Consider the following 25119-nt stretch of genomic DNA (forward strand, 5'->3'; position numbering starts at 1 on the left):
TAAGCAGCTCTTTGGCCAGCAGGGAAGGCTTGGATTAGATGAGACAATGAGTGTAAAAGTGTTTTATAGACCATGAACACTAGGTAAATGCAAAGTATTTTTTGAATTAATCGTGGACATGTAATATTTTAACCCAGGGGCTCTTAAATTTTTAAAAAATTAGATAAATTCCACTGAGTACATTTCTAGTGCGGTTTCACAAAAGAAAAGTCTGTTCCCAGTGTGCGATTTATTGACTGCGCTGTATATATTCAACTGGAGTTCATGCTTGGCCCGTACCTAAGAAAAGGGTGTCTTTGAAGGACAAAGTTATGATAAGAGGTGGTTTGATACTAAAGTTATTGTGTTTGTGTTGGCAGTGGGGGGCTGGAGGGGACTGTCAAGGTGGGAGCCGAGAGGAATGACTGTCACATACAGAATAAACTAGAGCTTGTTAGGGCTTTGTTTCTTTGAATAGCTGACACAAAACCTGGCCCCAGGAGAGTGAATAATTTCTTTGTTTTCAGTTGTTAATCCATTTTGTGAAAATTCAGCTGAACATTAGACAAATGTGCAAAATGTGCTCTAGTCCTCCAGCAACCCAGGGTTAGTTCAGAGCCACCCTCTAACAACAGCTCCCCTGGGACCTGGATGTGAAGGGCAGGTTTTGTGTCAGCTATTCAAAGAAACAAGCTCTAGTTTATTCTGTATGTGACAGTCATTCCTCTCGGCTCCCACCTTGACAGTCCCCTCCAGCCCCCCACTGCCAACACAAACACAATAACTTTAGTATCAAACCACCTCTTATCATAACTTTGTCCTTCAAAGACACCCTTAGGTACGGGCCAAGTGACTTAGCCACCTTTTAGTCCACAGATTGAGGATGTCATTCAACTTGTAGCCCCCAAACAAAGCTACTCTCTATTCCTAGAAGACATTTGGTACATGAATAGACTCTGAAACCACTAACCACCTCTACTTTTGGCGTAAACCAAGACTTTATAACTTCGGTGTGCCCGTATCCTATGGACAAGTTCATTTATTTCTGTCCAGTGTGCATTTTCATAACAAGCTGAGTTTGGTTCATCTGAAGCAGCCTCTAAACTGTTTCTCTACTTAAGGGTTCGCCATCCTTCAAGATGAACCCGAAACCAAATGGTTTGTGTAGCAAAGAGGGAAATCCAGGGCTCATTAATGGGGCAGAAGGCCAGGTTTCAGTGAGGGGGAGTGAGGGCAGCCAGAAGAACAGGGTTTAGCCATCCACATTTATGGGGAACCAACAGATCACCAACAGGGAGGGGCCTCATCTGCACCAGGCAGGGAGGACCACCTTGCTGGAGAATATGGCTCCTCACAGCAGCTGTGCCTTCCCTGCCAGCAGCAGCCGTTGGTGGGAAGACTGCCTTGCTTTATTGCTTCATCTATCACTGTTGAGCTGCCTGCCTCAGGGAGGCTCAATTTAAGATAGACTGAAAGGTAGTGTCTGTCAATTGAATAAACACAGATGGTTTTCCACGGCAAAAATTGATTTTTTTCCCTCACCAAAGACATAAGTGCTAAACCTGATTATCTTTGAAAGCCAGGCGTGAAATGTCTTAGCTCCAGCCCCTGCCACACTCTGCCCTAACAGGGAGGTGATATCACGTGGGGGCTGGGGTGTCTCTCACCGTAATTCTAGGTTCTTGAGGTGGAATAAGAAGTTGACTTCCCTAGAGAAGGGCCCGGCAAAGTCCATCCCAATAAGAAGGTTTGGGTCCATCCATCAGCTGATTCACAGAATAGTTTTACCAGTCTTGGGTCACTGGCTGGCAGAGGCCTTCTCCAACCCTTTCATTCAGGAGTCCCAAAGAGGTGATAAGATTGGTCTCATGACACACAGCTAGACCTAGACTTCAATCTCCTCACCGTTTGTCCAGAAGCTAGGGAGGAGACCGAGACAATCTATGCCACAATGTTACCTGAAGGAGACATTAAGACGAGTCCTACTCCCAAAATGTCTTTGAAAGCAGGTAGATCAGAGATCTGCAAGTCACACTATGTACCCAGAATGCCAGACACTGCAGCCTCTAACTAGGTACGAAGTCACTGCATACTCAAGAGTTTTGAAGAAATCCAAGGGTAAAATCGTGGGGTAGTAGTTCATGATGACAGGTGCATGGAGGTTGGAGGTGAGCAGGAAAAGTACCCTTTGTATAATGAGGAGATCGAGCAATATGTTTTCTTACGTGTCTTTCAGCTTTAATTCCAAAACATAACAAGCTACTGGGACATGATTCATACAAATTATTCCAGTGTCTGTCTCCTTCCATTCCACTAGTGTGAACAGGACTGTAGAAGGTGGGTTGAAGGGTCTCCCAAGAGGAGTTGTTGCAAACGTAGCAGAAGTGGGGCAGCTGTGAGCGGGTGGGCTGTGTAAATGCTTTAGAGACAGAACTAGAAACAATGACAAGACTCAAAGGATTTTCGCAATAGAGGGATTTTAGTACTGTCCTCTCCTTCTAGAGATGAAAAAATGAGTTGAGAGAAGGGAAGCTGACAGCTAAACTCATAGGTAGACAGAGTTGGGATGTCCAGCTACAAATCTCGGTCCTTTCAGCTACACTGCCTGTCTTGCTTTTCAAACTGTCCAGTGTCATTATGGGCTGACTACCAGGAAAGCAGGTGGGTACAGTATAGAAGTGCATGCAGCAGACAGAAGTGAAGAGGTCTCACTCCAGCTAATACAGCTGTAAACACAGGTCTTTACAACGGTCTCTGTGCTAACTTCTAAAGCTCTGCAGGCAGTGAGCACGTCCTTTTATCGAGAGATGAAAGTGTTTTCATACAGGCCCTGTGGAAAAGAGAGCTGACAGTTCCTTCTCACTTGGACAGAGAAAACCAGAACTAAAATCGTCTTTGGATGTGAGGGATACACCTTAGGGCACATTTGCAGAATCTGGGTTTATCTGAAAGTGGGTTAACATGTTTGCAGTCTGTCAGAATCGGCCTATCCTGGAGTCAAGAAAAACTTGGTTCAGGGTTTCTAAAGTAAGATCGTCAAATCTCTTTACTCAGAAAAATAACAAGATTTCAGTCCTGTATTTTTCTACACATGGCTGTTGCATAAATACTATTCTTAACTAGAAACTTAATGTATCTGTAGCTCTTTTACAATCCGTTCTGAAAGCTAAGCCCTCTGTAAATGACTTAGACATATTCAAACAGAAATATATATTACTGAAATTTTATTCATTTCCTCCCACAGACTTTAGGTAAGCATATGTTAAATGTGTTAAATGTAAACATGTTTCTGTTTCCACTCAGATGTGATTCCCCCCTCCTTTTTTTTTCCATAAGAAATTACTGCTTCAATGTAGCAGACAAGGACAGCCAAATCTAAGTAGCTACATTTGGCTGAAAATCTGTATACCAAAAATAAATACTATACTTTATGTACTTATAAATAATGAATTGAGAGTATGATCAATTTTTTCCCACAAGGATTTCTGTTCTATGGTAGAACTAACTATGCCATGGATGATTGAAATGGGGAAACAGCAAAAAGGATCTCCACTGAGTTAGAATTCAGAGTGTGAGATATCAATCCACAGCCTCACATGGATCTTTGTATGTGTGTCTATGTGTTTGGTTGTATTTTTGCCTTAAAATGATGTGTTGAGTGTTTCTCCTATGTCCCCAGTAACATCTTTTAAAAACAATCAACACTCAGGGATTTGTTTTAAACTGGCTTCCAGTGTTATCAATTTGGGAATGGTCCCTCATACATGGGACTTTTTCATAGGGTTGGCTTTCATGTTAGGAGTGTAAAAAACAGTTCCTTGGTTTGTGATTATAAATATTCCTGAAAAATTATTCAAATCATATTTTTAAAGCGCTAGTTTCTGCTTCAAGAAATGACAAGGTGAAGTCTTTCACAAAGTGGACATTTAATGTATAATTTTTCAGCTATATAAATCTGGTGGCTCATAGAGTTTCTATGACTTAATTGGCCATAGCCATATATCAGGACTTGATGCTTAAAAGAATAATTTCTTATTCCCTTTTCTAAAAAGGGGAGAGTTGGCTCTACATCAGAAGAAGCATTCAGAAGTTGAAATGGAAAACATAAGCCTCGATGCGCCTTTCAAACATCACAGCAATCCATTTGGGCTTCTCTGCAACCTGCCTACAAACTCATAGCCTACCAAAGGGTCTTTGGAGGGTATAGAGACAACAACAGATGTGAGGGTTCTTTAGCCATAAAGCAAAACCTGGGACCCCTGGGGTGACAGGGTCAAGGAGCAGCCTAGACGTACCCTTCATGACAGATGTTTCCATTGATGAGGCTGAAGGTGGCCACAGAGGGGTTGGTGCTCTTGAAGGAGGTCATGCAGGTGGTACTTCTGCCAGTGCTATGAGAGCGGGTCATCAGGCCAGGCCGACAACAGAGGAGCTGGGTGTTGAATTGTTTCCTGAAACTCTTGCTCAGCAGGTAGAGGGCGAAAGGGTTCACACAGGAGTTGGTGAAGGCCAGGAGGCGGGCGCAGATGCTGGTGATGAAGTGGAGCATGGAGGTGTCTACCTCAGAGTAGTGGTAGGAGCGGTACAGGTAGATGATGTGGTTGGGGAGCCAGCAGAAGGCAAAGAGGCCCACGAACACCAGCACTGTCTTGGCAAGGCGCTTCCGGGATTCAATCTAACGAGAGAGTCACACACATGGAGACAGAGGGACCAAGGGACGGTGTGGGATGAATGCAGAGAGACAACGATTCAGACAGCGAAGAAAAACAGGGAAAAAGAATTGGGGAAATAGATGAGCTCACAAAGCCACAGAAAAAGAGTTCAACAGGAGAAAGAGGACAAGAGAAAATCCGATAAAACGGGAGGAAAGCAACAGAAACAGATGGCATAAAAGGGGGAAAGTCAGAAACACAGAAATGGAAAAGCCGGGAAGCAGAAATCCATGAAGTAGAATATAGTTAGAACGTGCCACTGAGAACAGATCTTTAAACAAAGTTGATTACCTGCTTGAAAGGCTTGCACAATGAAATTTTAGTAAGTGACCTCTTTTTCCTCAGGAGAACACTGGTGCAGTTTATCAGCCCTATGACTTCACATCTTTCTTGGCTCCACAGTTAATCATTTCTTATTTCCTCTGATGCTCAAAAAAAGCAGCCAGCTTTGTTCTTTCTCATTGGCCAAACCAAAATAACTTCCTATTATTATTATTTTTTAATCTCAAGTTATTTCTGGGCTATACTATACAGGAAGGTCCTTAGACAAAGTGGGCTGAGCATCTCCTTTTGCTCCCAACACCCTCTGCCACTTCTGCAAAGGGGAAAAGAATTTGAGGTACAATGGATGTTCGCTATTGAGAGGTCTTTCAAATATGGAGACCGTTTCACTGAGAACTGCTACTCTCGTAATTGAGGCAAAAAGAAAAAAAAAGGAACTTTATAGGGTGAAGCCACCAACTGAGTAAGCTGTACCTTTAAACGGATGGGGAGTCTTTCTGCTTTTTCCATCATAAATCCCACATGATCTACATTTGGATTAGAAAGCAAGCACTGACAAAGAGGAGAAAGCTGGAGCCCCTGGTTTCTGCTATTCATACCTGAAGTTTGAAATTATGCAGCGTTATGGGGGATGGCGGAGGGAGTCTAACACATACGGAGGGCATTCCGCATTCTGGGCATTCTAGGTCACACATATGCTCTGTCTTTTAATCGTCACACAGCCTTACAATAGTGGGGTTATCACCCTATATCATGGGTAACAGAACTGAGGTTCAGAGAGAGTGAGTTAGTCATTAAGTCTGGATTTGAACCCAAATCAGTGTGAGTCTGTCTTAATCAAACTACTTCTGTTTCTTCAACCAGCCTCTGCTTTGTCCCCATGTGGTAACTCTCTTCCTATCCAAACAACGTGACTGGAGTTTAAAGACGTCACATCCCACGGGCACCTGGGTGGCTCAGATGGTTAAGCGTCTGCCTTCGGCTCAGGTCATGATCCCAGGGTCCTGGGATCGAGTCCCACATCGGGCTCCCTGCTCCTTGGGAGCCTGCTTCTCCCTCTGCCTCTCTCTCTGTCTGTCTCTCATGAATAAATAAATAAAATCTTTAAAAAAAAAAAAAAGACGTCACATCCCTATGAATCTCAATATTTTATTTTGTTAACAATACTTTTTCAGATAGTTCTCAAAAAGAAACCCATCCTTTAAATCTTTCAGATTCTCCACACCTCCCTAGCTTAGGTCTTTAGTAAGAGAACAAGATTATAAAGAACACCTGAATTCCTGGGCTTCTGTGGTTAGGAGTTTCCATTTACCATCACCCACCTCCTCTAATTGCAGAATCAGGTGACGTGACCACCTAAATAATGTACTTGCCAGTGGCATGCAAAAGAGATCCAAGCCCTAAAGAGGAAATGAATCAATCCTAAGCACCCACCTGCTTCTTGACATGTATATTCCCTTCCACAGGCAGATTGTAAGCACTCTGGATCAGATTTCTAGCAATGAAGTAGTAGTAGACAGAGATAATCGACAGTGGGATGATGTAGAAGACCAGGAAGGAAGCCATGGAGTGAATTTTGGGGTGCAGCTCATTAGAGTGTGGGTATGGGGCACAGCTAATGAAGGTCTGGTTGGTGCTTTCCTCATGGAAGGGATGTAGATCAGAAAACACAGCCTCTGGGATGGCCAAAAGCATGGAGATAATCCAGATCAATGCAGCTTTGAGGCAGATCTTCATCAGAGCGTGAGAGGCCTGGATATCCATTGGCCGGACGATGGCTTTGTACCTGGGACAGGAAAGAGCCAATGTAGTATGTAAGTTGCCTAATACTATTATGGATGCCAGGGCTGGGACTAGGGTGAGGCAAGCCAGGCAGCTGGGTGCACTATTTAAGGAGGTGCTCACTCTCAGGTTCATGCAGGTGCGGACTCTGTACTCACACAACCATGACAATGAGGGCCTCCCTAAATGTTATACCTGAGTACCTTGCTCTCCTTATCCTAGGCCTGGCTCTGAAGGATGTGTTCCCATTTCTTCACCCACAATCTCTCCTGAGTTTAAGAATACTTTGCAGAAAAGCTGAAGCTCCTTTCATTTTTCTTCTTAAATCATAGAAATTAGTAACAAGCATGTTTAAAGAAGGACACGGTGGGGGGGCACCTGGGTGGCTCAGTTGGTTAAGCGTCTGACCCTTGGTTTCGACTCAGGTCATGATCTCAGGGTCATGGGATCGAGCCCCGAGTCAGTTTCCACACTCAGCACGGGCAGAGTCTGCTTGAGATTCTCTCTCCCTCTCCCTCTGCCCCTCCCCCCATTTGCACTCTTTCTCTCTCTCTCTCTAAAATAAATAAATCTTTTAAAAAAACTAAAGAAGGACACAGGGACAATAAGGTTGGGTTTGTTTATTTGTCTGTTTTGGCAAAGCCTTCGTTTTGAGTATTCAAATGCCTTTTAGGGAACCTGAAGTCTGAGTATTTACATATGCCTCTTCGCTTTTTCAAAGGGTGCAGGACAAATAGCCCACTGAAAAAGTTATACCAGGAGCATCCCCGTAATTGTCAAATTAATCTTCCCCTGCCCTCCTTCTCTCTTTCAGTCTCATCTCTTGCAGTATTCAGGTCCCTCCTGGGTTCTGTGCTATATGGGCCCCTGTCTTGGATGCTCTGGGAAGCAGACACTGAGATGAAACCAGGGGGACAAAAAGTTTATTGGGGAGTAATACCTGTGAAAGGCAAAGGGAAGGACACAAGATTGGATGGAAGGGAGCTGTCAGACCCTGAGGCAGACCTGACAAGGTCTACACCAGTGAAAGTGACCAGCCATCCTAATTTGTCTGGAAATTGCCCAATTTTGGCACTGAAAGTCCTACATCCTGGGAAATCTCTCAGTCCCAGCAAACCAGGACAGCTGGTCACCCTATGCCAGCCTAATGGGGAGCTTGGTAACAGAGATTGCCCAGCAGAGGAGTCCTGTCTTGGGTGGAAATGGCCAGGCCCTTATATCACCACTTTGCTAGTCATGGGCTGGGGCCACCCAAAAAGAGTGTGACCTTAGTTACTATCTGGTTTAGTCACTGAGCAGGAACTGAGGAACTGTCCAAGAAGAGCATTGACCATAGCTTGAAAGCAGAAGTGGACTCTGAAGGAACCAACAACTGGAGGCTGTCAGCTCACCACAGTCCCTGCAGCTGGATAGTGAATCTTTTCTTCAAGGGATATCTGAGCAGAGCATCTCAATGTCTGCCACAACTCCCCGTACAACACCTAGCACAGTGGGGTGCACACCAGTTTTGTGTGCACTTGTCTGAGAACCCACTAGAGGATGAGCCTCTGGTGGGCAAAGAGTGTCTTCCATCTTGGCATCTGCCAGCACTGTGATCTGCACACACTCCACAAATATTTGTTCAGTCGAACATGAGCTGCGATAGTGGGGAAGTTGATGTGTGTTGGGACCAACTAAATGTGAGGGTGTTCATTGCTGAAAATGCTGTGTTAAAACTAGTTCTACCACTGATACTCTTTTATATGATGGACTTCAGTGATGGGGGAACACTTGTTTCCACTTACTTCCATGTTGATTAAACTTCCATTGAGTTACCACTCTTTGCTGCACCCTGATTCCTCACTCACTTTCTGCCTCCCTCCAGGGAAAGGGGAGTGAGTTATTAAGAGGTGAGTTTGAGAAAAAGAATCTGGCATGTACTCTGGGCTCAGAGAGGCCTATGGTTGTCCCTGACTAGGGGAATGGCACATGTAATGTAGGAGATCAGGTGTTTGCAAGTTCATTATTGCTGTGGACCTAAGTCACTTCTCCAAATAGCTTTATCAGGCATAGAAGAAATTATTTTTATTGTTCTCGATTTCTTTATCTAGCTCTCTGTTCCTAACACAGGTAGAGAAGAGAGGGCTCTTATTTAATGGGCATCCCCAGCACTCCAGAACAATACTGTAGTCCTGCTTCAGTGTACCTCAGTTTGCTTTTTCCATCCATAGATTATATTGATTCATTTTAAACAATTACAGAAAAACATAAAACTTTCAAAGGAAGTTTTATTTTCTTCTGGCACTTTCTCTACTCACTAGTCATCTCAGACATTTTTGTTCCTAGTTTAGAATGTAGGCAAGGAATTTATATCTTTAATTAAAGGTACGTGAACATCTTCAGCCAAAGATGTATATGACTAAAGCTATCTCTGATAAATCAATTACAGATAAAGTAGTAATTATGACTTCCATCTGCGTTTTCTGACAGAAAGCAGTCATAAGTACCGTTAATTCTCCAAGTGAAGGTGATTCACTCCTGCATGAGTGACTCATTTCTGCATGAGGCAGAAACCAGAGTGAATGGCTTACCTCCTTTTCTCTTGGAAACCTTGTACTCCTAAGTGCAAAATGCCATGGGAACTGTTGAGCTGCTATTTCAAATTCATAACTTTTAAACATAAAAGATAGTATAAAAAATTACAGTTTTCTAGTTTTGCCAGAAAAATAATTTGAATCTAACTAAGCCTCTATATCTATGTACCAGTTTTCAAGAAACGTAGGGATAAAAGAATCTGCTAAATGATGAAGATACAGTCAAATCCCAAATTGGAAAATTCTACAGGAATGACTCCATTTTTTTTCCCTACAAATACATGGCATAGAAAAGGAGAAAAAAAATTTTTTTAAAGGAAGGAGAATGGTTATAGACCTACTGGGATGTGTAATACATATTAAGTGCAATGTGTGGACTCCTTTTGGATTTTGATTCAAATCAAACAACCATAAAAAGATACTTTTGAGACTATTGAGGAAAATCAAATATAGATTTAGTACTGGTGATATTAAGGAATTATTTTTAATATACTAGGTATTGTGGTTCTGTGTTTTAAAAATGGTATTGTGGTTCTGTGTTTTTAAAAAGACTTTTTATTAAAAACACACCCTAAAATATTTACTGTGAATATATTTACACTGAATTAATATAATGTCTAGGAATTGCTTTTAAATATTCAGATACATTCATATATCACTTGTGTAATTAAAAAATAAGTAAAAATGCACTGCAAATAATTTTCTGTTATGGAATATTCATAAAATATCAAAAGTAATTAAAGAAATCCCATTTACTAAGTTCTTGCTTTGTGCCAAGCAGAGACTAGCATCTGCATTATCTCATTTATGTCCAGACAACAGATGGGTGCTATTATCCTCATTCTACAGGTGACAAACTGAAGCTCACTTTCAGAAGTGGTAGAGTCAGCATTTGATTGAGGACCAACTCCTTTCAGGATATCATAGCTCTTTCAGAAGAAAGCTCTGGGGAAATCCTTCTTAGAAGCAGAGAAACAGACCAGAAGTTGTTTCCCAAATGTGTATGGAACACACCAAATGGTCCCTGGAAGTCTAATGGTTCTATAGAGCATGGGACATGTCCGTCTATTTCTTCTTCTGGTTTAGATAGCTCTCCCCAGAGCTCCCAATGCAGGGAGACACCTCTGGTGGGGGCGGGAGGGGGGGAGTTCTTGCTTAGGAGTGATGGCTAGTTGGACTGGGGCGGATACTTAATATAAACCAGCCAGTGAACTGCCTGACCAGCTATTAAATAGTAGAGCCTCTCTTTCTCTTAAGCATTTAAACTGAAAAAATGAGAGGATGTAGTTAGTCAATAACAGATGCTGGAAGTAAAAGATTTTGATGTCAAGAAAGGGATTGGGGGGGCGCCTGGGTGGCTCAGTCGTTAAGCGTCTGCCTTCGGCTCAGGTCATGATCCCGGGGTCCTGGGATCAAGCCCCGCATTGGGCTCCCTGCTCGGCGGGAAGCCTGCTTCTCCCTCTCCCCCACTTGTGTTCTCTCTCCCCCACTTGTATTCCCTCTCTTGCTGTGTCTCTGTCAAATAAATAAAATCTTTAAAAAAAAAAGGGATTGGGCATATTTTAACCATGTGCAAGATAAATAAGCAGAGTAGGTAGACTGAGAGAAAGAGAAAGAATGAGGCAGACATAAAAGAAGCTGATGGGGTGCCTGAATGGCTCAGTCGGTTAAGCATCCAACTCTTGATTTCAGCTCAGGTCATGATCTCAGGGTTGTGAGATTGAACCCCGAGTCAGGCTCCTCGCTGAGTGCGGAATCTTTTTTTTTTTTTTTAAAGATTTTATTTATTTATTTATTCATGAGAGAGAGAGAGAGAGAAGCAGGCTCCCAAGGAGCAGGGAGCCCGATGTGGGACTCGATCCCAGGACCCTGGGATCATGACCTGAGCCAAAGGCAGACGCTTAACCATCTGAGCCACCCAGGTCCCGCTGAGTGAGAATCTGCTTAAGATTCTCTTTCTCCCAAGGGGCTCCTGGGTGGCACAGTCAGTTGAGTGCCTGACTCTTGGGTTCGGCTCAGGTCGTGATCTCAGGGTTGTGAGATCGAGTCCTGTGTTGGGCTCTGCACTCAGCGTGGAGTCTGCTTGAGACTCTCTCTCTCCCTCTGCCCCTCCACCCCCAAGAAGAAGGAAAAGAAAAAAAAAAGAAGCTGAGATGATGTGGCCCTAAGTCAAATGGTCTGTTCCTAAATTCTCCATTACTTTCCTGCCTTCCTCCTTTCTTTCTGCCCAGTCCCAGTCTCCATTCATCTGAATCCTATCCTTCCAAATTCTAGTTGATAAGTATCATCCTGATGAAGCTTTTGCTGCTCAATCTAGGCCTCCATAATTCCTGTTCTTTCTCCTAAACTGTCTAATTTTATGATAGGATTATCGATGTTTTTTCATTTTATGTTTACTATGCACCATCTTGAATTGTTTGCTAGCTTTCCATGGGTATGTCTTTTCTACCTATTTCTTAGAATAAATGTCCTGAGCTTAGAAGCTTACATCTGTTCCTCTTCTCTTCTTTCTGTATCACTAAAAATGCTCCAGATCCCTTGTTCTGCATACCACTTACTTCAAAGTAGAGGCTCAGTGCATACTTTCTAATTAATTAATAATATGTGACTTGCAGGTGTGTCTCCTGTTCCCGACGTCTCAAAAATGAGAGTAGATACACTTTTACATATTTAGTAAGAATCATTCCTCCATAGACTGACAAATCCACTCCTCTGATACTATGGGGCTCAAGACAATTGCTTCCCACTCCTAAAAACGTCTGTGCTTCATTTTTCTTATGCAAACATGGGAAAGGTCAGAAACATTCTGTGTAATAAGATTAATGTCTCAAAGAGATTTTTTGGCAAGTAGCAGTAGCGGACTCCCACACCCAGGATTGGAAACCTTTGCCCACAGAAGAGTATGTCTTTTATTCAAATATGGGCAGTGTATTTATTTTTAAGAACGCAGCATTTCAGCCTTCATTTGTCCATACTTACCTACTGAAGTCTGTAGGAATTGTTGAATAACAATATTTTAAAATCTCCTGATGCATACTACCTAGAGTGGACTGAGGTGAAGAGAAAACTTAAAGGAATTAGTCTCTAGGTAATTGGCACATTGTCAGCATTTAAATTAGAATCCTAACACCTAATCAGATTTGATGAGGCTATTTTTTTTTAATGTTTTATTTATTTATTCATGAGAGTCAGAGAGACAGAGAAGCAGAGGCAGAGGGAGAAGCAGCCTCCCTGCCTAGCAGGGAGCCCAATGCGGGACTCGATCCCAGGACCCTGGGATCATGACCTGAGCCGAAGGCAGACGCTTAACCATCTGAGCCACCCAGGCGCCCTTGACGAGGCTATTAAACATCGGCTTTATTTTCTCCTGAGAATAACGCCAGGAACTTTTCTGAAGAAATGGGAGGCAATTATTAGCTGACTTGTAAAATGACTATAATCCAGAGCAATGGCATTTTATCTCCCTTTGAGCTATTACTCTGCCAATGGAGAACTTGCTGGTCCTTGGTGCACATCCAACCATTATCTTTAAGTAACAGATTACAGTTCTCCTTTTCTGTTCTCTCCAGGCCGAATAACTCCAATGCTCTTTTTCACTCCTTGATATACTCTGGTTTTCTCTAGCCTCTAATGTGGACTTGGGAGCAGAGATCTGGTTCCTAATGGTGAATCTACCAAGTAGATTTATGGTCTTGGACAAATCATGGACTCTGCACTTCAGTATTCTCATCCCTCCACAGGAGATAATAACTGCAGTCTTCAGTGTAATCAGTGATTCCAGCAAAAATGATAAAACCACTGAGGGAGAGGTTTTAGGGGAACAGGATATTCACATAGTCTCAAAGAGTCTCCCCATAGACTACTATCTAATTGCAAAGAGGAAAATGTACCTTTATGTTGGGGAGGTCCAGAAGTCACTCCTTTAACCAGGTGGTCAAATCCAGGGTGAACTTCTCTACTAGTTAGAGTAGGCACAAGGCCTATGGCCCACGATACTTTTAGGGGTTTTGAAAAGTGTTTCAATTTCTTTTAAAATGAGAAGAAAAAAATGAATATAATCCATCTTGGATTATATTTATCTTTATGCTGATATAATTATAAAATATAATTCTCAACATTTTTTTATGGAGAAAGGGTCCCATGAAGGTAAAAGTGCCAAGGGCCCATGAAATTCATAATTTGGCCCAGATTAAATTTAGCATCACCAATAATGGGACCATCTGAGATCGTGTGCCTCCTGATAAAATGCAATGGGAAGAACACAACATTGCTTATGCAGTCATCTTGCCCAAAATTTTTAACCTGAATCTGTATATGAGGAAACAATGAGACAAATCCAATTCTGGCACATTCTACAAGATAACTCGCTTAGATTCATCAAAACAGTCAACACCGTTTTTTTAGAAGAATATAGGGGAGCTACTGTTAACACTTTAAAGGAGATAAAAGAGATATAACAAGTAACCCTTTTCACAATATGTACATACAGCAAATTATTATGTTATGCATCTTAAACTTATACAACGTTATGTGTCACTTGTATCTCAATAGGACTGGGAAAAAAGAGAAATATAACAACCAAATGCAATGCATGTGCCTTAATTTGATCCTGGATTTTTTTTTTCTAAAGTAATAAATTATTATTTTTTTTTTTTGGAAAATGGGGGAAATGTGATTACATATCAGATGGTATTAAGGAATTATTGTTAATTTCATTAGGTGTGATAATGGTATTGGGGTTCTGCAGAAGAGTGTCCATGTTCTTAGGGAATACACACTGAAATACTCAGGATATTTGCACCTTACTTTCCAGAGTTCAACAGAATAAAACAAGCAAACAAATGTGTGTGTACACCCACCCACACCCACACACACGCACACTGTAGAGCAAGAACAAAGTCTAGGAGATGTTAATTGTTGAGTGTGGGTGGGTATTATACAGAAGTTCACAAGCAAGGGAGAGAACATGCTAAAATATAGAATTTTAAAAAGATGGGGCGCCTGGGTGGCTCAGTTGGTTAAGCGACTGCTTTCGGCTCAGGTCATGATCCTGGAGTCCCGGGATCGAGTCCCGCATCGGGCTCCCTGCTCGGCGGGGAGCCTGCTTCTCCCTCTGACCCTCCCCCCTCTCATGTGCGCTCTCTCTCTCTCATTCTCTCTGTCTCAAATAAATAAATAAAATCTTTAAAAAAAAAAAGAATTTTAAAAAGATAAACTAAAAAAAGAGATTAACAGTAAAATAACAAATTCAAAATAATGTGTTAGGGGCACCTGGTTGGCTCAGCTCAGGTCTTGATCTCAGGGTTGCGAGTTCAAGCCCCATGCTGGGCTCCATGCTGGGTGTGGAGCCTACTTATATAAAAAAAATAATAATGTGTTATAACTTCTTTGTTATATTCATATTTTTCTCTCGGGCTTGCAATTTTAGTATCATTGACAACCTGTGGGGTTTTGTTTTGCAGGAATATTTTAAAGCCACTTATCCATTTGAAGCCTCTCCAAAACCTGAAGGTGCAGGGAAGAATGAGGTGCCATGGTTGAGCCTTCTATATGTTGGGCCTTGTACTCCTGCTGCCTGAGCTACACATGGTAAGGGATCCTCTGATGTGGACTCAGGTAGAGAGTGAGCCTCAGTTTAAACCACTACATATTACTAACGTTTAATTCATCTTTATTTTTAAATAAAAATCAATATAAATAGAAGTTTTGACACTTTCCTCCCTTACCTGTGAGATCAGGTTGCACCTCTCCTGGAGGGCATGAACCCCACTTTGCAGTCCTCACAGATGGAGATTTCCCTTATAAATGTCAGTGTCTCTTACAAAAGGGTAACTTTGATTAGGATTTTCAGAGCCTGTCCTGTGTCTGCTGTTTCTTAAAAAATAATCAGCCTAAAGTCATCCTCATGCCAAAGAGGCACATGTTGGGGTGGCAAAATCTGCCCCCTTTTGCTGGTATTGAAATTAAGGGAGAAACACAAAAAATTTATTAGAATGTCTGTTCCCCACCTGCTCTATCCATGATGAAAACACGGTGGTTCTAGGCAAACACAAAATTCCTTCCTTCCTGAGTCTTTTGTACTGAATCTCCTGCATCTTTCACTGCCATATACACACCCTGAAGTTCCCTGTGGCCTGGGCCTAGAGGGAGGTCTGAGCTCTTTCATAAAGTCAGAGGCTGCAGAGCCTCAAGAGGCCATCTGAATGAGACATTGGGAGCCAAGCTGAAAACGGCATCAGGGAAGCTCTAAAATCCAGAGGCCGGCACAGGGCTGGAGAAAGGGGTGCTGATGTGGAGAAGGTTCAGAAGTGCAGGTACTGTTTCTGGGCTACGAGGGATGCAGAGGCTGAGGTATAAAATGGAAAGAGAGCTGCAAAACAATTGTTGGACATCTCATGGTGCCCTGGCGGAAGGAGTTGGGCAAATATTGATGCTTGGGCCCCAAACGGGTTTCAGCAGGATGACCTAATTCCAAAGCTCAGTGCTAATCCTGTAAAGGAATTTGTCAGAAGGGGTATAAGCAGGATGAAATATTACAGTTGCCAGTGGGTATGTTTCAAATGACAAAGAAGAGCAGTCACCCGGTTCCATTTCAGTCGCCACAAGCTGTTCGTAGGCCATTCCTCAAAAACTGTTATGGAGGGAAGAACATATATTTATAACTTGTTAGACTGTTTCAGCAATTTATGAGCCCAAAAGTTTGAAGAACGTTTATAAATCCCACTTGCGAGTTGTAGTTAGACATGGCCTGCATTTGCTCGACCGAGTAACATAGAAGATAGAGAACAGGGAAGAATCACAAAGACAGAGAAAAATCACCCGTGCTCTAGGGTGGAAGGTAAAATAGACTCAGGGTCATAAATTGTCTTCATAAATTGTCATTCACTGCCAAACAGACCCCGAAACAAGGATTTAGGTGCAAGTAGTTTGTTCGAGGGGGGGAATGGAAGCCAAGGAAATGTGCCATTCTGGGCAACTGGAGCACATTCCAGAACTGTGCCACCAAAGCGTGAGGAGGCTGAGGTGTTTCCCGTGGACTCCCATCCCTCTTTGGTTGAGAATGGTCCTCCACTGTTAATTCTGGAGCACTCCCACCTGCCTCAAACCTTCCCATGGCCAGGTATCGCTCTCGGTCAGAGAAAAGCAGCAAGCCCAGGTCTGTAAGGGACCTCTAGGGAGTGCGAGGGATATGGGTGGGCCACCAAGAGCAACCACTATGTAAATTCTTCTCCTGGTCCCATCAGTGTATCAAACGCATATGCAGAAAATGAAATATCAGAGACAATGTTAGTTTTTGAATATATTTCAAATTATTGGGGATTAAAATAGAATTTCTAAATTATCTCAGTCAAGTGCATTATCTTTTTTTTTTCTCAAAATAGGAATTATTAAAGCTCAAAAATACCATCATGGCATATGAGTCATTGTATCTAATTATAAAAATTTAATAGCACTATATTTAAATAACCTTTTATGAGAGTCTTCATACAGGGGGAAATGTTGACCCAACTTTGTAGCTTATTGGGTCCCCTGGCCCAGAAGGTTGATCCTGGCAGTGTTAGTGAGGTATCACTGCGTGGGGAAGGAGCCCAAGACAGTGAGTGGGAAGAACTTAAGGGAGACCGGGAGCCGTGCATTCTACACCCACTTCCATAATTCGCTATTTTTACAAAAGCATGCTGTCTCCATTTCCTTTTATTTTATTTTATACTATTTATTTAACAAAAACTTATATGTGAGACTATGTGCCTGGTACAGCTCCTAACACTTTTCAAGGATTAACTTTTTGAATCCCTGATAACGATGCAAGGAAGTAGGTACTACTGTGGTCATCTTCTTACAGATGAAGAATCTGAGGCACAAGGAGGTGAACCAGGTCACCCGAGCTCACACGGCCAGCAAGTGGCAGAGCTCGGAGTTGAACAGAGGTCCTGGGTCCAGATCTTAAACCATGAGACTTTCAGATCTCCATTTCCTTCATCTGTGAAATGAAACTAATGATATCAACCTTACTTGCTATAAGGAGGTGCTAAATGAGGTGTTTCAAAAGCACTTTGAAAACTAGGAAGCACGATTTAAATAAAAGGCTATTACAGTCCATGAAAAGAAATGATTGTCCCCTGAACAACACCTGGTTGAGATGTCAACATCCTCTCAGCTCCCTTATGAACATAAATAACAGTCACGCTAATAACAAACACTCTTTTGACTAGGCATTCTAACATTTTATAAAGAAGTCAATACATTGTCTCATTTCATCATTACAAAAATTACAGTAGTCCTATGACATATTAAAAGTTAATACCCTTATCTCCATTTTATAGATCGAAAACTGAGACCTGTAGAGTGGTTTGCCCAAAGTCACACAGTTGACAATGAGAAGAACCAGGGCTCAAACTCAGACATCGTTTCAAATTCAGTGCTTTTGAATTTGTCCTCACTGTGAATAGTGCTCCAGTAAATGTGACCTCCAAAAATTAACAATAAAAGAAAGAAGCAAAGAGAAGACAATACAGTGAAAGAAAGAAAGGACTGTTACTGTTTAACAGGTAGGGAGTTTCAGATTGGGAAGATGAAAACAGTTCTGGGGATGGATGGTGGTGATGGTTGTACAACCATGTGAATGCACCATAGAACGCCACAGAACTGAGCACTTCAAAATGATTAAAATAGTCAATTTTATATTATGTATATTTCATCACAATACAGTTAGGAAAAAAGGAAGGATGGGGGGGGTAAATAAGGGAGGGAAGAAAAGCTTAGAAGTTTGTCACCAGGCAACTTTGGGGGCATCTTAATTAAGAATGAACTGAAAAGGGCGCCTGGGTGGCTCAGTTGGTTAAGCGACTGCCTTCAGCTCAGGTCATGATCCTGGAGTCCCAGGATCGAGTCCCGCATCGGGCTCCCTGCTCGGCGGGGAGTCTGCTTCTCCCTCTCCCACTCCCCGTTTGTGTTCCCTCTCTCGCTGTGTCTTTCTCTGTCAAATAAATAAATAAAATCTTTAAAAAAAAAAAAAGAATGAACTGAAAAAGTTTGCTTTGAGTCAGCAAAGCTATCATCAAGGAAGATGGTCTAGACAGTGCATTTGAATGACTTTTTTCAGTTGAAAATTTTAGAATAAAAGTGCTAACAGCCTTTTCCCAAGACATCTCCCATGGCCCAAACACTTCCTATTTCTCTAACCATTTCAAGCCTAGACGAACCCCTGGAGGTACAGAGGAAATGATTCTCCCTGAGCACAATTCCCCTTTTTCGCAATTTTAAAGGGCCTTGCGTACATGAGAACTTACAGGAGGCCAGCACTGTGCATGACGGTGAAACCATCTGGAGGACGTTGTGAGAAGCGCAGCGTCTGGTCACATCTTCACTTCCCCCATGAGCAACGGGAAGCCTCGGCCCCCAGCACCCCCATGCCCACCACCCATGCGAGCTGGAATCTGGGTAAGCCTGGAGTTAAAACTCTCTCCTTTTCTTCATTTAAACAACTGTTAGTATCACAGTGGACCCAGGGCACACTGGAAAAGACACATATCTTAAAGACGTTGGGGTTTGACTCTCAATTTTTTGATTCGAAAGCAAATGCGCATGACATGACAGTACCTCATACTTTAAAGCAGCACACAGGTGTCTGATTTGTATTGTATTGTTTTTATTATATCCCCTAGGAAGTCCGTCCTGGCTAACTGGACAGGGGTCATGGATTCCCCTAGGTTCTAGTTTGATATTATAATAGTGATGTAACGGGACGGATGGTAGCTACACTGGTGATGAACTTCAAACCACTAAGCTGTACACCTGAAACTAATGTAACATTGTGTCAACTCTACGCAGCAAAGATACAGTGAAGACACTGCTAAATGCCCACGTCAGCAAGCATGCACACACTTTTATATCCCGCACAGCAAACTAAGGATCTACTGGTCAAATCTGACCCTCTGCCTGTTTCCATATGGCCCATGAGCTAAGAATAGTTTTTGCATTTTAAATGGCTTTTAAACAGTCAAAAGAAGAATCACATTTTGTGACATGTGAAAAGTAAATGAAATTCAAGTTTCAGGGTCAGTAAATAAGGTTTCACTGCAACAGAGCTATGCCTATTTTCTTCCATAATATCTATGGCTGCTTTCATGCCATAATGGCAGTGTTGAGGGGTTGCAACAGAGACCTTACGGCCCACAAAGCTGAGAATATTTATCATAGGGCCCTTGAAAAAAATGTTTACTGGCCCCCCAGCCTGTGTGCACTGAATGTGTGAACATGGCTAGCATTTCTGTTGTTCTCGGCCTGTTCATACCAAAATTGTTGGTTCCTTCATTAATGGAGGAGAGAGTCTGTCTTCCATTTTACACAGCGCTCTGCCTGTTAGGCTTAGTAATTTGTGATCATGAAGACAGTAGGCCACTGAGCTTTGCCGTTGGTCTTCCAGTGCTAAACACTCATTGTCCAGGATGCTTAGTCAATTTATCGGCACAGGTAAGGACTAATTTAGTATCTCAGGCTCTGCTTGGCATTATGGATATAAAAGTCCCTGACCACTAAGGACTTAAAATCTGGTTGAGGAAGCAAGCTAGGCCCAGGTAAGGCCCTGAAAGAACAACAGAATGATGCTTAACATATTACATTCCCCTTTGTGAGGCGCTCTTAGACGATGCTGGGTCAGTCTATGAAGTGCTTTTACCATGGTGCAGACATGAGTACATGTTTAATGCTAAACCTGTTTTCTATATAATTACGGAATATAAAACTTGGGAGTCATCAAGGCCCATTCCCTTCACATTACAGAAGAGGAAAAGTAGTGGCCAGAGGTCCCACAGTTGGTTAGCTGAGAACCAAGACTAGAACCTAGGTCTCTGGGTCCCCTAGTTAATTATATTTGATTATAGCTCTTCAGTCTCAGGTCTTTTTAAAGCACCAGGAAAGAGTACTTCAAACTAAATATTTACTATACTGATCTTCATCCCATAGTGCATATTTCCCTCAAACCATCATTTTAACCTCCAGTTTCACCTCTGCTGACAACCTAGGAAAGAAAAGATGCCAAATTCTGATTTTTCTGTTCTCCTGTGGTGTTTCCAATCATTTAAAGTAGAAGGGGAGGGGTGCCTGGGTGGCTCAGTCAGTTGAGCGTCCTACTCTTGATTTTGGCTCAGGTCATGATCTCAGGGTCATGGGATCGAGTCCCATGTCAGGCTACGTGTTCAGTGGGGAGGCTGCTTCTCTCCCTCTCCCTCTGCCCCTCTCCCCACTCGTGCACATGTGCACATGCATGTGCGCTCTCTCTCTCTCTAATAAATAAATAAATCTTTATTTTTATTTATTTATTTTTTAAAATGTCACCTCTGATGGCTTTTTTTTTTTTTAAGATTTTATTTATTTGACAGAGAGAGACACAGTGAGAGAGGGAACACAAGCAGGGGGAGTGGGGAAGGGAGAAGCAGGCTTCCCGTGGAGCAGGGAGCCTGATGCGGGGCTCGATCCCAGCACCCTGAGATCATGACCTGAGCCAAAGGCAGATGCTTAACAACTAAGCCACCCAGGCGCCCCAATAAATAAATCTTTAAAAAAAATAAAGTAGAAGGGGAAAAGAATAGATAATAATGAAATTCTTAAAAATCTGTTTTGATTGCCATTTATTTAAAGAGAAATAAGCATTTCCCATATGCTCTCATGGAGAAACTACTGTAATTTTGTTTTTACATAATTTTGTATTGTTTTTTAATTGTGTTTAACATATTTCTCAGAGGCCCAAGCCCGGTATGAAAGTGCCTGATAATAAAACAAAACAAACAAACAAAAAATACCACCAAAGGGAAAAAAAGAAACTTTGAAAAGCTTGAAGTTGACCTGTAGTCATTCTATTTATATGTAGACAGCATAAAGAAATAAGTGAGTCACATGGACATACTATTATTTTTACAATGAGTTCTTCTCACACTGGAAGTAAATTTCTTTATGTGCTGCACTCCACATTTTTTCCTGCTTCTTTCCTGGGTACCTTTAGCTATTCCCACTGGCTAACTGGTCTGAGTACAATACAAAAAAAGAAAAGTAAAAAGAAGTGAAGTTTAAAGAAATGTACCTCAGGAACATTTTGGCTCTTTCCTTCCCACGGAATTTCAGCTGTTCTCAACCCCTGCATAACTAAATGTTGGCTCCAGCTCTTACTTACTGGGGCTAAGAGCCCTGGCTTAGCTGAAAGATCCCAGAGGCTTTGATGTACCTACAGTACTTGGCAGTGTCCACTGCTGCAGGCCTCAGCTGAGACTCCTGACTTACTCACGTCTCTGAATCTAACCTGTGGAGATAATGTGAGGCTGTGCATGCTGATCCCACAGGTCCGATGAGGGAGTTCTGTTTTCCATTTCTGATAATGGCAAACCAGCTTGTTGCTGAGTAACTCCCCTAAAATGAAAAGTTAGGAAATCTCTTGGAAAGCATCAGAGAAATACCAAGGCAGTGAGGATCTGAGGGGCCAAAATCCTGGAGAGAAGGAAGCATAAAGAGATGAAGCTGTCATTCAGTACCATTTTTGCCTTAAGGCATTTACCAAGTTTCAAACAGCAACAGAGAAATAAAGCTGAGCAGAGCTTCTAGCAGTTTTAGGAGGAAGGAGGACAATAAATGGAGTTCAAGGCCCACCAAGGAGAGGAGGCCAGGTAAACACCCCAGGCTTTCAGTTTGGATTCCCAAAAGGGGGACACCCTAGCAGGAGGTGTGAACTAATTCTTGCAAAGACCCAATCCCAGCCTCCAATCTGCTCAGTCCCTGATCGGGTCAGATATACTGCCACCTCCTAATTATCTGCAAGAAGCAAAAGCGAATCTTTTCTGGAAGATAATAACATGCAGAACCTCGAATTATTTACAGTTCTTCATATACAAAATCAGGTAGTCAAACAAAATTGCCTCGTATACCAGGAGGCAAAACAAAATGGCCAAAAAACAAGAGAAGAAAATCTGTAATAGAAACCGGCTTAGAGAGGTTCCACATGTTAGAGTTACCAGAGAGGGATTTTAAAATACATTGGGACTAATTCAAGAAATTAGATGACAAGATGGAACCAAATGGAAAGACTAGACATAGCTAAAGAGAGGATTAGTGAGCTGAAAATGGCTAGAGTGAAGTACAGTGAGAATAGCAGAATGGAAAACACAGTAAAAGGAGTAAGAAATTCATGGGACATGGTGAAATGAGATTGTGTTTAAAACAGTTCCTAGTAACAGAGGCTTGACCCTAGGATGGAATCTTCTGCCTCAATAAAAACAAAAACAAGCAAAGGAGGAAGAAAACTCGAAAAACTTAACCTGTAGTATTCTGTTGATACGTAGACAGCATAAAAAAAGAGAATGGGACAGAAGCAATATTTGAAGTTGTAATGGTTGAGAACTTGAGAAAACTGGCTAAAATCTTCAAACCACAGATTTAAGAAAAGCTATGAATCCAAGCAGGAAAAAGACAAAGAAAACCACAGCTAAGTGCATCATAGTAATGCTGCTGAAAACCAAAGATAAAGAAAAAAATCTTAAAATCATTCAAAGAGCGACAAATCAATAATTTTAAAGAAGCACCAACAAAACTGACATCTGTCATCATAGCGGAAGTCCAAGTACAATAAATGGCAACGTCAAAGTGTGAAAGATCAGAACTGCTGGCCTAGAATTCTATGCCCAGTGAAAATCTCCTCCCCAAATGACATCAAATAAAGGCATTTTCATACACACCAAACCAGAAAATGTATCCCCATTATATTTACACTCAGTGAAACACTGAAGGGCATTCTTTGGGCAGAAGCAAAATGATCTCAGGTAAAGTCAGAGTTGTAGGAAGAAACAGAGAACAACAGAAAAGATAAATATGGGAATAAATTTAAATCTAAAGGTAAAAAATATGTGAGTAAATATAAAGTATGTAAAAACAATAAACATAGTGAGTTGTGGGTTTTAAAATACAAAGAGAATTAAAATAGAAAATAACAATAGCTTCTCCCCACCCCCACCCCTCACAAAAGGCAGGAGGGAATTAAAATAAAGTGTCTTTGCATTGCAATCCTTGAATTGTCCTGGAAGTGGGAAAGTACTAATTTATAGCAAACTGTAATAAGTCAAGGATACATGTTATAAACTCTAGGGTAGCCCCTGAAAGAATACGAAGAAGAGCTTGTATAATTAAACTCATGGGGAGGGGTAGAATAATTAAAATATTTCACTAATTTAAAAGAAGGCAAGAAGAAAGGGAGAAAGAATAATGAGACTGGTGAGACCAATAAAAATCAAATAATAACGTGGTAGATTTAAATCCAAATATATCAGCAAAGTCGAATTTATCAGAGTGTCTATGTTTATAGGACAGAAACCTGTAGCCAAATTACAAACAGCAAAGACATTTGTGTAAAGTGACTCATGTTACACATACCCACAAAATACCAACATTGATGAGGAAAACTTAAAACTCATAATGCCAAGACATCCATGGCAAACAAGTTAATGGACGTCAATTAAACAAGTATTTAAGATTACTCAAGGCACAAAACTTTAAATACTGTGAAATTGGGCGCCTGGGTGGCTCAGTTGGTTAAGCGACTGCCTTCGGCTCAGGTCGTGATCCCAGGGTCCTGGGATCGAGTCCCACATCGGGCTCCCTGCTCGGCGGGAAGCCTGCTTCTCCCTCTCCCACTCCCCCTGCTTGTGTTCCTGCTCTCGCTGTTTCTGTCTCTGTCAAATAAATAAATAAAATCTTAAAAAAAAAAAAATACTGTGAAATTGTACAGCCCATATAGGAAAGAAATTTGATAGTGGCTTTCTCAAATAATCTTAAACACTATACAGTCATCCTATAATTATATGACATAACCAGTTATGACTTACAGAGCTGAAAGAAACTTTTCTAACCAATCCTTAATAATAAACCCATTTTAATCAACCATGCCACGAGTCTGACTCATCTTTCTAATTTCTCTATAGAAAAGGATATCACCAAACCATTGTCATTTTAAGAGGAGACAAATGAGGATGAAGCCAAAATATTTAAGAAAACAAGTGTGATGGACATGTGTCAGGCAATTAATTAATAGATACTATGTTATTTTTCTGGATTTTGTGATGTTTGTAGAATTTATCAACTTATTTAAATTTCTAACATTGTGATTTCTAAATCTAATATCTTTCTAAATCTTTTAAAACAACCACGTTTCTACCTAACTTTGCATTCATAATTTTACTTGTTTTTTCTTAAAAAGCATCCTCCAGGACGCCTGGGTGGCTCAGTCATTAAGCCTCTGCCTTTGGCTCAGTCATGATCCCCGGGTCCTGGGATCGAGCCCTGCATCGGGCTCCCTGCTCATCGGGGAGTCTGCTTCTCCCTCTGTCCCTCCCCCCTGCTTGTGCTCTCTCTCTCTCTCTTTCACGCCCTCTCTCTCTCTCTCACACAAAAATAAATAAAATCTTTAAAAAAAAAAAAAGCATCCTCCAAATAGTTCCCATAAAACCTGCATAAGGTCTTTTCGTCTAGAGTTGGGATGACTGTTCTACTGCAGTCATTCTGTTAACCATCAAAAGAGATGAACATGATTCATAAACCGTAATCCAGCCTTCCAGGTTCTCTCAGTAGGACCTACCAGAATTCATTCATTTCTTTACTCCTTCCTTCATGTTTCCATCCACTCATGTATTCAATAAACACTTATCAAGCCTCTATTACAGGTTAGGGATGGTTTTAGTATCAAAGAATATGCTACTGAATGAGATAGCCTCCCATTTTTGGGGGGGTATATTTCTAGTGGTAGAAGACAGATA

The 25119-nt window shown here is 41.7% G+C and overlaps 1 protein-coding gene across 1 annotated transcript in view; it reads right to left on the reverse strand.

Moving 5' to 3' along the window:
* Window positions 1–4264: 4264 nt before the first annotated feature.
* GRPR (gastrin releasing peptide receptor) overlaps window positions 4265–25119 on the reverse strand; it is a 30043-nt gene continuing 9188 nt past the window's right edge. The window contains exons 2-3 of the mRNA XM_021680855.1: window positions 6408–6759; window positions 4265–4654 (exon numbers count right to left, since the gene is read on the reverse strand). Of these exons, the coding sequence (XP_021536530.1) occupies window positions 4265–4654; window positions 6408–6759 (742 nt within the window). The remainder of the gene's footprint in view (window positions 4655–6407; window positions 6760–25119) is intronic.

This window comes from Neomonachus schauinslandi, chromosome X (genome assembly GCF_002201575.2).
Source record: "Neomonachus schauinslandi chromosome X, ASM220157v2, whole genome shotgun sequence".
Taxonomy (NCBI): domain Eukaryota; kingdom Metazoa; phylum Chordata; class Mammalia; order Carnivora; family Phocidae; genus Neomonachus; species Neomonachus schauinslandi.